General features: G+C 52.2%; 4 protein-coding genes across 4 annotated transcripts; 3 read left to right on the top strand and 1 right to left on the bottom strand.

Annotated features, from left to right (window-relative positions):
* Window positions 1-2811: 2811 nt before the first annotated feature.
* On the top strand, window positions 2812-4815 carry sit2 (putative siderochrome-iron transporter; the record flags this gene model as incomplete). Its single annotated transcript, XM_056623747.1, has 3 exons — window positions 2812-3131; window positions 3200-3813; window positions 3875-4815. 3 exons carry the CDS (start codon window positions 2812-2814, stop codon window positions 4813-4815), a joined length of 1875 nt encoding a protein of 624 aa, XP_056468735.1.
* A 527-nt stretch (window positions 4816-5342) lies between these two features.
* On the top strand, window positions 5343-7716 carry N7532_011255 (GH92 family glycosyl hydrolase; the record flags this gene model as incomplete). Its single annotated transcript, XM_056623746.1, has 2 exons — window positions 5343-7102; window positions 7152-7716. 2 exons carry the CDS (start codon window positions 5343-5345, stop codon window positions 7714-7716), a joined length of 2325 nt encoding a protein of 774 aa, XP_056468734.1.
* Window positions 7717-8400: 684 nt separating this feature from the next.
* On the top strand, window positions 8401-9354 carry N7532_011254 (flavin-linked sulfhydryl oxidase ERV2; the record flags this gene model as incomplete). The annotated part of the gene is made up of 4 exons (XM_056623745.1): window positions 8401-8618; window positions 8777-8905; window positions 8996-9289; window positions 9339-9354. The coding sequence occupies 4 exons, from the start codon at window positions 8401-8403 to the stop codon at window positions 9352-9354; spliced, it is 657 nt and encodes a 218-aa protein (XP_056468733.1).
* Window positions 9355-9704: 350 nt separating this feature from the next.
* On the bottom strand, window positions 9705-11016 carry N7532_011253 (uncharacterized protein; the record flags this gene model as incomplete). Its single annotated transcript, XM_056623744.1, has 5 exons — window positions 9705-10069; window positions 10125-10189; window positions 10237-10354; window positions 10407-10773; window positions 10864-11016. The coding sequence occupies 5 exons, from the start codon at window positions 11014-11016 to the stop codon at window positions 9705-9707; spliced, it is 1068 nt and encodes a 355-aa protein (XP_056468732.1).
* Window positions 11017-12074: the final 1058 nt, after the last annotated feature.

Raw genomic sequence — 12074 nt, 5'->3', positions numbered from 1 at the left:
GCTCTCGTGCTATAGTCGGAGGCCTTTCTTCTAGCATTTCCGGGAATAGCCCGAGTGCTACAACACCTTGATACAATGGTTCTTTACATATAAGTGGCATTTCCCTTGAAGTTGAACGCCCCATGATTGAGGAAAGCGGTAGAGAAGGAGCATTTATAGGGTTCCAGACTGCACGATGACTCGCTTTCCAATCGTGGATGTATCTCACTCCCTCTGTTTTCCGTGGCAGTCGACTTTCAGCTCCACATCAGGTCAACAGAATGTACATGTGATATCATGATGCTTTTGCTGGTTGGTGAAGACTATGGAACCGAGGCTTCTCGAAATGTAATTTCGAAGCAGTCCACGGTAGTAGTAGTGACTGCTATTTGATACCTAGAAGCACATCAGCCACACCTGAAATATAAACACAGAAATACCAAGCCGGAGTCGACCACGCGCAAAATCCAAAACAGCATATCCCTCAGCTACACGATATCTCAACTACTTTGGTCAGAGGACGTCGTTCGACACCTAAGCTAGCGCAACCGACAATAAACGAGGTAAAAGCTCGCGTGATCACCTACTGCAGGTGCCATACGCTAGCCACGCATGGACCCATCCCACAATTGCAGTCGGTATTGCGATCCTCATGAGCACCGACCACCGGCAGTTTAGCGCAAAGCTATGAGACACTACCAGGACCCGACAGATTTCTGCGGATCAAAGCCACTGACCCACTACCAGGTGTCTCACTGGAAATGTTAATATTTTCATAGCAGTGTAGGGTAAATTAGTATGTTCGGTGAGTTGGCTTGAGACTATTACTGTAGGTGGGTTAGTAGGTTGGAGTTAATGGGCACGCTAGGAAATTTCTTCAGTGAGTAGATTTGAGTGCCGGTACCGGGGTGCATCGGCAAGAACGGTTTGCTGAGAGTTTCCATCGTAACGGAGAAAACCGTGGGAGCAGTATTCGCCCAGACCAAGAACGAAAAAGCACGGCACAAAAAAGCAAGCATCGCCCGATCGAACTCTGATCTGTCCGCCGTAGCCGAGCACCAGAAAAAAAAAAGATGTCGAATGGGGCGAACGCCTAGATGGAAGTCGGCGAACGTCCAGATCAAAAGCGACGGAGTGCATCGGACAGTGGAGTCCTTCCGGCTCTTCTGATTCTTCCCACGTGGATATCAAATTATCAAATTTTGTGCGAGCGTTGTCGTGATCAGATACCGTTCGAGCAGTGGCGGACCCTGCGGGGTGGATTTCCTGCAGCGGCATTGGCTGGTGTCCACAATTCTTCGTCCCAGCCGTGGCCAGCCAAGTCGGCAGTCATGCTGCCAGCGTCTGGAACGTGCGATCAGTCGGAGATAGACGGGACAGGGCGAAAAGTTAGGATTTGGCCAGGCATGCCGACGAGGCGCAGGAAGCATTTGCTTCCGACGGGACCATGGACTCATCCCCCTTGGTCGGGAGTAGAATCAGATTAGATTAGATGAGATCATTTGTTAATCACGGTTTACGGCATTGAGTTTCCCATTGTTTGCCACACTGACCCTTTAAGGTTTTGTGGCTCAAGTGACTGCGAGCTGCCAAGATCGCCAGGAAATGAGACCGCGCAAGCGTGAAGTTTTCTCACGGGCGAGACATATTTGGATCGACGTATTTTGGTTGCGGTGAACGGTCACGGTGGAACCGCGAGAGTCAAAATAAAAAAGCAAAAAAACACATGCGAGGGCAAATCGTGGCGGCGAACGTGGAAGCCAGCGCGATCTGATTACTTTCGGAGTGCCGTTTGGCTCACCACAGGGTGCATCGGACAGGCTCGCACTAAGTATACTACACTTAGTGCAAAGCTAGTGCAGAGACAAAGTACTAGCGCACTGACGGGAAAGCCGCCGGCGAGACAGTCGCCAGTTGCAAGGGCGCGTGCTGTGAATCTCTCCGATGCGGGGGCCGCCATCCCTAGTTCTTCCTCTAGTGCGCCCAGCGTGGCTATCATGGTCCAAGCGCTCGTCTGGCCCTGGTTGGGGCTGGTTCCAGAAATCGTCAGGTTCTTGTTCCAATTGCCATCAGATAAGATGATCCATGGCGTCGGAACAGTATGTGTTTTGGTGTATATCCGATGAAGCTGATGGTGAGATCCCATGGGTTGTTTGTCCGGTCGTCCTATGCCTGCTAGGACTGCGGAGGTGACTGGATCGGCACCGATGTCGCAGCCTTGCGCACTTAATTATCGCTTAATTGCGATGGGGCGAAGGATCACGTAGCGATATGTAGCAATACCAAGCAGATAAACTGGAGAGCTGGTCAGTAACAAAGCAGATCGGGTGCCCAACTGCCGAGGAACATGTCATAGCGGATGTTTGCAAACGGGTAGCGTCGCAGCGGCCGCGAGAAAGGGTCGCCGGCCAGGGAAGGCACGCTAGGCCCGATCTGGGACTAGTTCCGAGCCAGGCCAATCAGATAGCGCACGCCGCCTGGGCCGCGCGCGCGCCACCAAGTGGATGCACAGTGTGATTGGCTCATGTTGTCGTAAGTGGGACGTTATCAGATTATCTGATGACAGGCGCCGTCGGGTCCTCCGCGGCACCTGCCAAAAAAAAAAAAAAAAAAAAAAAAAATGGAGCTGGGCGCGCTTGCCGGCTGCTTTTCCTCGGACCACTGCTTCGATCTCAATCTTGTCGGGTTCTGCTTGTCGTCTTGTCTTCCTCAAATACCCGTGCTGCCCCGTCTCGTTCCTCCTTCCAACTGACTCGTCTTCTGGCAACCGGGACCTCGCACAGTCCCTGCCTACTTCCCTCGCGTCCACATCTTCGATATCCCGCTACCACCATGGGTGTCTTCGATATGATCCGTGGTCGCAACGACGATGGCCGCATTGCGAGGAACATCGTCGACAGCGGTGACATCCAAGAGGACAAGCACCCGCGTTCTACCGCTGAGGGCGCCGATGGAGGCGAGCATGCGCCGCCGGCCTATGAGTCCGACATTGATTCGCAGACCTCGTTCGGCGTCAATGGTGTGCTCGATGATGAAAAGGAACAGGAGCATAACCCTGACCATGTGACCTACAAGGCTAGCGTCGGCCAGCAAAAGGCTGAAGCTGCTGCCCTGGTCTGGAGTCGTCCGGTGGCTATCGCGGTCTATGCCTGGTGAGCTCATCCAGTGCCATATAACCATCACAGCATGACTCCGAATCGTACTAACCACAACTAATCAGGATCTGGGTGTGCTTCTTCATGCTCGCGTTCCACTCGTCCATCAATGGTAACCTGATCAACTTCGTCTACGCCGACTTCCAACTGGCCCCGCAGGTCTCCACATCCTACATCTTGGCCAGTGTCATCGGTGGTGTCCTGAAGCTGCCTCTGGCTAAGACCCTGCAGCTCTGGGGCCGCGCCGAGGCGCTGGTCTTCTCGACCGCCGTGTACATCGTCGGCATGATCATCCTCGCCGCCTGCAATGGCGCCGATGCCTTTGCGGCGGGATACGTTCTGTACTGGATCGGATACTACTGCATCTACCTGATCCTCGACATTTTTGTGGCTGACACCTCCGGTCTGCGCTCCCGTGCTTTCGCCTTCGCCTTTGCGACTACCCCGTTCATCTGCACCGCCTTTACCGGCCCGCTCGCCGCTACCGCAATCCGCGTCAACTCTGGCTGGCGCTGGGGTTTCGGTATTTTCTGTATCATCCAGCCCGTGGTTTTCCTGCCGCTAGCTGTGGTGCTCAAGTTCTACGAGCGCAAGGCTATCCGCCTGGGTGTGTGGGAGCGTCGCCAGAGTGGTCGTACTACTCTGCAGTCTATCGTCCACTACATCCATGAATTCGATGGTAAGTTTATCACAGCCCCGTGTGTAATCCATTGCCACATGCTAATGATACGACTATAAAGTTATCGGCGCCTTGCTGCTTATGGGGGCTTGGGTGATTTTCCTCCTGCCCTTCAGTCTGGCCCAGTACGGTCGCTCGCAGTACAGCTCCGCTACTTTTATTGCGATGGTCATCGTCGGTTTCTGCATGCTCTTCATCTTCGCTGCCTGGGAGAAGTGGTGTGCTCGCACTCATTTCATCCGCTACGAGCTGCTGAAGCGTCCGACTATCCTGGGTGCTTGCATCTGCTCGGCCGTCTCGTTCTTCAGTTTCTACCTGTGGGACCAGTACTTCTACAACTTCGTCCTGCTGACTTACAACCTGGATTCGACCATGGCCGGCTACATGCTCCAGATTTACAACGTCGGTTCTTGCTTCTGGTCTCCGATTCTGGGAATCATCATCTGGGTCACCAAGCGTTTCAAGTACATCACTCTCTTCTTTGGTGTGCCTCTCATGCTTCTCGGATCTGGTCTGATGATCTACTTCCGGGGTCAAGACCACGGCATTGGTTACATTGTCATGTGCCAGATCTTCATCGCCTTTGGCGGTGGCACTGTCGTCATCGGTGAGGATATGGCGGTCATGGCCGGTGGTGGCCGTGAGGGTACCCCCATCATGCTGGCCATGATCGGCCTGTTCTCCAGCATAGGTGGCTCTATCGGCTACGCGGTCTCGGCTGCCATCTACAACAACGTGTTTGTGGAGGCCCTGGTGAGCCAGCTGCCAGACAACCTCAAGGCCAATGCCACGCAGATCTACACCGACGGTATCATCACCCAGATGGCTTATCCCGTTGGCTCCGACCTACGTAATGCCACGGTGTATGCCTGGGGATACGCGCAGAAGATGAACTGCATTGCCTCGACCTGCATCCTGGCTTTGCTCATCCCCGCCGTTGCCGTCTGGAAGAACTATGACGTCGGCAAGAAGCAGAACAAGGGTACCATGGCCTTCAAATAGAGGGTTCATCTAGCTCTATTTTCGTGTGCATTTATTAAATCTTTTTTGCTTTGTCCAAAATCATGACTTCATGAGCGTGGGTGGATTTTTCTGTGAGCTTTGAGGGGTGGGTGATGGTGTTGCCAAACAAAAGTTACCCAGTTGATACCCCGGTTATTTTTATCCCGGTTATGATCACAATATCTTTATCTGTTTTTGGACATTTGCTCCTAGCTAGTCATAGCTCGTGCTGATCCGATCTAATCAAACATTCAATCTCTCGAGTGCATACTACTTTGTGGTGTAGTAAGTGTAGCTCCTTCCCCGCATCCGCTCGGCCCTTGCATCCATCGCCGATCCCATCAACAATGCGACCCTGCAATCAAACTGAACGTCACATTCCACGCGCAAGACCTCCTCTCCCGCATCATCTCGCGCACAATTCCCCCGAATTCTCCCTCGCCAGGTTATAGAACCTCGACCGACACGCCGGGCGCAACCAGCAACACTCCAGCCAAACGAAGCGGGCTTCAAGTTGATACCGCACGATGCCGTCAAAACAAAGCCTCCTCAGCCTCTCCCTCCTTTTTTTCCTACACCCAACCACCGGCACACCGTCCGACCTCCGCTACGTCAACCCATTGATCGGCTCAACAGCCGGCGGCAACGTGTTCGCCGGCGCAAGTCTCCCCTACGGCCTCGCCAAACCCGTCGCAGATGTCGACGGCCAGAATACAGGCGGATTCTCGACGGACGGGAGTAATGTGACGGGATTTTCGTCTCTACACGATTCCGGGACGGGCGGGAATCCGTCGATGGGGAATTTCCCACTCTTCCCGCAACACTGCCCTTCGGATGAAATCAATGGGTGTCGATTTGGCAAGGATGCGAGGAAGAAACACTATAAACCCGAAAGCGTGGTTGCGGAACCGGGATATTTTGGGATTGAGCTGGTAGATGGGATTAGGGCTGAGATGACGGCTTCTAGACGGACTGCGATTTATCGTTTCACCTTTCCTCCCCACGAAGAGAAGGGGGAGGATCCGGTTATTTCGATTGATCTAACAGATCTCTGGGAGAGCAGGCAGAATGCGAGTATTGAAATCGATGCGGAGAAGGGGAGGGTGAAAGGGAATGGGACGTTCCTGCCCAGTTTCGGGGCTGGGTCTTATCAGACGTATTTCTGCGCCGATTTTTCCGGTGCCGGTGTGAAGGATGGTGGGATTTGGGTTAATGATCGTGCCGGCAGTGAGCCGAAAGAGTTATTTGTGACGCGCGGGTTCAATAATTTCTATATCCAGGCTGGTGGGTGGATGAGTTTCCTTCGGCCGGATGATGGAACGATCACTGCGCGCGTTGGAGTCAGTTTCATCAGCACGGAGCAAGCGTGCTCGAACGCAGAGTCCGAGGTTTCGGACCCAATATCAGGTTTCGAGAAGTCGCAGGAGCAGGCTAAACAGGCCTGGAGTCAGAAATTGTCTCCGATCAAGATCACACCTGGTGGTGTGAGCGACGACATGCTCGGCGCTTTCTGGAGCGGCGTTTACAGAACAATGCTCTCGCCGCAGGACATGACAGGCGAAAACCCGCTCTGGGAAAGCGATGAGCCCTATTTCGATTCATTTTATTGTCTCTGGGACGCATTCCGAGCACAACACCCGTTCTTAACCATCATCGACCCACACCAACAATCCCGCATGGTCCGCTCCCTCCTCGACACATACAGACACGAAGGCTGGCTCCCAGACTGCCGAATGTCCCTCTGCAAAGGCTGGACGCAAGGCGGGTCCAACGCGGACGTGGTCATCGCCGACGCATACGTGAAGAACCTAACCGGCATCAACTGGGAACTCGCATACAAAGCCATGGTAAACGACGCAGAGAACGAACCGCTAGAATGGTCCTACGAAGGAAGGGGCGGGCTGCAGAGTTGGAAAAAGCTAAATTACATCCCATACCTTGATTTCGACTGGATGGGCTTCGGGACGAACTCTCGGAGTATCTCCCGGACGGTCGAGTATGCTTATAATGATTATTGTCTCGGTGTTGTGGGGGAGGGTATTGGAGAGGATGGCTATACGACGTACCTGTCTCGCTCGGGGAATTGGAGGAATCTTTTTAGAGAGGATCAGCCTTCGTTCCTGGAGAATGGGACTAATACTGGTTTTACGGGGTTCTTTCAGCCGAGGTATCTGAATGGGACGTGGGGTTTCCAGGATCCGATTGCTTGCAGTGCGCTGGCGTCTTGGTGTTCGCTTACGTCCAATCCGTCTGAGACCTTTGAGTCGAGTGTTTGGGAATATCTCTTGTAAGTTTGCACCTCACTTCTTCCTAATCCTGCTAATACGTGTTGAAAGCTACGTCCCGCACGACCTATCCTCCCTAATCGATTTAGTGGGCGGTACCGACTCCTTCGTGAACCGGCTAGACTACTTCCACACCTCAGGGCTTGCAGACATAGGCAACGAACCCGTCTTCCTAACAGTCTACGAATACCACTACGCCGGCCGTCCGGCACTCTCAACAAAGCGGGCGCACAGCTACATCCCGCGGACCTTTAACGCAACAACCAACGGTTTACCAGGTAACGACGACTCCGGCGCCATGGGCTCGTTCTTGGCCTGGAGCATGATGGGTCTATTCCCCAATCCGGGACAAAGTGTATATTTGATTAGTCCACCCTTTTTTGAGGCGGTTGAGGTTACACATCCTGAAACCGGGAAGACGGCTACGATTCGGAATGTTAATTTTGATCCCGACTATAAGAGGGTGTATGTGCAGAGTGCAAAACTGAATGGTATGCCTTACAAGAGGAATTGGGTTGGTCATGAGTTTTTTACGCAGGGTTGGACGCTTGAGTTAACTCTTGGTGAGGTGGAGGGTGAGTGGGGGACGAAGAGGGGGATTTGCCACCTAGTTTGAGTGAACGTTTTGTTCAGGAGGTTTAGTGATTATGGATTTCGTGTTGTGTGGTATTGGGGAATGATACGGAGCGTGGGTTGCATATTCTCATATTCAAGGCTTGAATTGGCGGTTCTGCGAGTGCTTGTGAGCACTGCACTAGTGCATAAGTTAGTACTTCCAGGTACACACTACCCTAGGGTATTCAACATCAATCAGCTGGGCCCTTTACCTTGCTGATTTTGATTTAATCGCGGAGTATGGCCGATGTGGGTCTAGACCTGTCACCCTAGCTGGAGAATTGCGATCTACAGGACGGTCAGATCCATTGCATTCGACTCTCCGAGATGTACTCCATGGGGGTTGAATCACGATAATTGATAGGCCATCATCCAAGTGACGATCGTCTCGTCTACCACGCATAAGCATCAAGAGTAAAGCAGTAAATCCGCATTTCCATTTATTCTGTGATGACTAAGCAGTCTCGGCACGTGGATCCCTTTGATCGCCATCGACGGCGGCTCTCCCTGGCCTCAACTCCCTCGCCGCAATCATCCTACACGATCACTGAACTCGCTGGTACCGGTATCTTCAAATCCCAAGGCCGACCGCAGATCCCTTTCCCGGGGCGCCACCACTCCGCAGCACCCGCTGCAGCATCCCACCTCACCTCTCCACATCCCTCGACCCTCCGCCAACTCCACGATGGCAACTCGCCAAATCACCCGCCGTCTCGCCGTCGGCGCCGCCGTCGCAGTTACCATCGTCTTCCTCCTCTTCTTCCCACCGCAGGGTCCGGCCAGCCCCGCGATTCGCGCCCCGGGCCACATCACGCATACCACCGGAGACTCGCGCATCACTATTCAAGACTCGACGGTGATGGGCGACGTTGTGATGCCGAAGTTGGGCAATGCGACAGCTAAGTATGGATCCGCCACCTTCAAGACTCCCTATAGTCCTCGCTTCCACGCTGGCTCTCGCTTCCGGTGTGTTTGGCTGGGTGCTATGCGGCCGGTTTGGAACTCGCGAGGAGTGAATGGGGCTGGACTTGGTTGGAATGGGGCTAATCGCAATAATACAGAGCTGAGCTAGGACGTGCGACATGGAAATACTTTCATACGGTTATGGCTCGTTTCCCTGAGAACCCGACGGATGATCAGCAGGATGCACTGAGATCGTACATTCATCTTTTTGCGCGGCTTTATCCTTGGTATGTATCTATACAATCGCCTATTGATCCCTTCCACTCTACTGTTTTCCACTGTAGACAGTTAGGGTAGCCAAGCTAATAGTGATCTAGTGGCGAATGCGCTGAACATTTCCAGCAACATCTGGTCAAGTACCCGCCGCAGGTCTCTTCGCGCAAGGCTGCGTCTGGATGGGCTTGCTTTATTCACAATGAGGTCAATGCCATGCTCGAAAAGCCTGAATTCGACTGCAATAATCTGGGCGCGTTCTATGATTGCGGATGCGCCGAGGAAGAGGGAGAAGCTGGCAATGAACCCTCCGGCAGTAGCCACTCTTCTGCGACTCGTGCGGACACGAAGAGTGACTCTGCGCATGAGCATTTGGCCGTGGAGATCTCCAAGGAAGCGTAAGTTGCTCTTCCCACTATTGGGAATCCGTGCTAATTCTCCTTCTAGAACAACCCGTGGTTGATCCGATAGAACAACTTTGCATGGCGTTTTTCTCTTCTCTGGGCCCGACTAAAATTCATGGAGCTGGTCTCTTGTACATTCCTAATATCTATATACCCATTGCATCACACGGTTTTGATCAACACATTGCTTTTTTAGAAATATCTCTGAGCAAGAACTACAGCGGGCCAGTCGGCCACTCTAACCTTAAAAAATAATACAAAGAAAGGAGCGTGCGATCAAGCTATGCTAAGAAGAAACAAAGTTTCAGACCAAACCACCACCGATCCACCGGATCCAGCAAAAACCAGCATTGCATCCAACAGCGAACCGATCCCAGCCCAATCCCACCAGCAATCCCACTAAAGGGATCTAAACCTTACTATCAAACCGCTCATAACTAACGGAAATCTCATCTGTCCTTGCAATACCCGCTGCACCAGTAAGAATCTCCTCATCACTGGTATTTCTTCCATGATACTTGACAATTGTCGAGTTTTTCGGCTCGATAATCGAGTCGCCGGGCTCGGAGATCGACATCTTGCCGTACTTGCGTCCACCACTTCCGTACATGGGCAGTTTGTAGGGTGTGTCGCCACTGTTGCCTACTGAGCTGTCTTTGCCGTCTTTGCCGTAGCGGATGCGGATGTATAACGGGCGCAGGACTGGGATTGAGGAGCACATTATTGTTGCGAGGCTTTCGGTTGCGGACCAGATGAGCATTGGGACTGTGTCGTCTGTGGTCATGTCAGCGTGGTCTTATGGCAGACGGTGTAATGGGGAGGGACTTACAGATGTATTCGGAGGCGTTGAGGCCATTTAGGGCAACTGTGCGGACGATGCCGCAGACGCCGGCACTAGTTTTGTTAGACATGGTTATTTTGTTGATTTGTTGGTGGCTTACAATAGTCCCAGGCTCAGACCACAGGCGACGGTGATCTTCTCCTTTTTCTTCATGTTGAGATCCCAGACGACGAACCACGGCAGGGTTGCGAAGGCGAGGTCAGCAGCAACGAACCATGCTGGGGTTAGATGTTAGAACTTGAAGTGACTGAGTGGTTAGGGATGACCTACATCCAACAGTATATCCAACCTTGGAAAAATCAACCCAACATGTTCCCGGCGTCATGGGATTCCAACTCTTCTCGACCGGCGAGCACTGCACAATAACGACAATACTAGCAAAAAGCGTAATAACCGTCGTGATAGCCAGGCAAGCATAAATAACCCAAATCTGGATCCTGTTCCGCACAATTCGAAGCAAGAACATGCCAACGGCCCCCTTGCCGATACCGATGACCATGATACCCGCTACCTGGCTGAAGAGCTCATACTTGACAGCCGTGAAGTAGATTACCGGGTCCCCGACGTCAGCGTATAATCTGCCCAGGCCATAGTGGCTGGAGATGGTGACGAAAATTGTGTAAAGAATGTGGACGGCCTAGTCTTGTCAGCTTCGATCAGCTTCGATCAAGGCGGATAGTAAATTGCGACATGTGAACGAGTTTAGTGGATGACTGAATGAACTTACTAGCGCGAGAACACAAAGATAATCATCAGCACCAACGGCGTTAAGAATCTCTTTCCTTGTATACAGTCGGAGCCCGACAAAGAGAGCAAATATCAACACCTCAGCCCACAGAACACCGTTTACCATAGGACCTTTTCCTCCGTAGTAACTCATTGTGGTGACAAGCAGACACGGTTGGCTGGTAGGTTAGCGATGAAAGAGAAACCCATTGACATGGAGAAACGGGGATAAAAACGAAAGAATGCCCAAAATACAATAACAGGAATCCTCAGACGTATTAGTATGAGTGTAGTTCTGACCTGTAGAATGAGCGACAAGAAGATTTTCCTCCGGACGCGAGTCAAGAGACCGGCCGGATATCCCGCATTAAGCCATGAAGACAAGTACAACGAGTCGATCCTGCCATGCTGATCCAACGCTACTGCGTTGCCTCTTGCGTCCTTCACGTAGGTACTGTCAGTGTCAGTCAACGCCACGCCCGGGACCAGCCCGGAGGATTTCCTGGTCGATGTGACCTGTATACTCATGTTCTAATTAAGGACCCATAGGCTCGTGTCAGGCTGGTGCTGATAACCAGTCCCACGAGCAGGGATGCCGCGCCGTTCAAGCCACCGACCCACACCGTCCCACATTTGAGGATATCATAAGCCAGGCTAATGATGGATGGTTTTGACAGGAGAGCTGTCAAAAACGGCCCGGAAGTTCCTCCTGTGCGCGAGTCCGCTCTGGTTTTGCAGTCTTCTGAGAGACTTGTCAGTGGGCCAAATTCAAATTCCGAACTTTTTGAGTTGAATAGGGAGGTGCCAAACCGTAGTTGAAGTTTATAGAGGGTTGCTTCGGTGCCTACGTGACGACTTATGGGATAGGGGTTGGAGCAAATCTTTTCAGGTCAACTTCTCTTCGTTTTCGACGATCTTCGCAATCCATTTCGAAAAACTCGTCACTCGCATTTTATTTCCCGACTATAAATGATATTTTTCTTGGAAAAGCACGAACGTTGGTTTTGTGAATTGTCTCTGTCGATTTGTCGAGGCGAATCATTTCCATTCGCCCAATGGATATCGTATCATCTAATGATATGGACAAAGCTCTGCTGTGATCGATCGAACGATTATCCCAAGCCCAGACCTCAGGATCTCCGCGACACATGAATCCGCAAGGTCCAGCCATTCGGAAACCTCCGCGCCTCAATTTCCTGTTTCTCAGTATCT

The sequence above is a fragment of the Penicillium argentinense genome (assembly GCF_028826775.1).
Source record: "Penicillium argentinense strain IBT 30761 chromosome Unknown utg000011l_segment0_segment0, whole genome shotgun sequence".
NCBI lineage: Eukaryota > Fungi > Ascomycota > Eurotiomycetes > Eurotiales > Aspergillaceae > Penicillium > Penicillium argentinense.
Note: the sequence above shows the minus strand (reverse complement) of the source record. Positions and strands in the feature narration are given on the sequence as shown.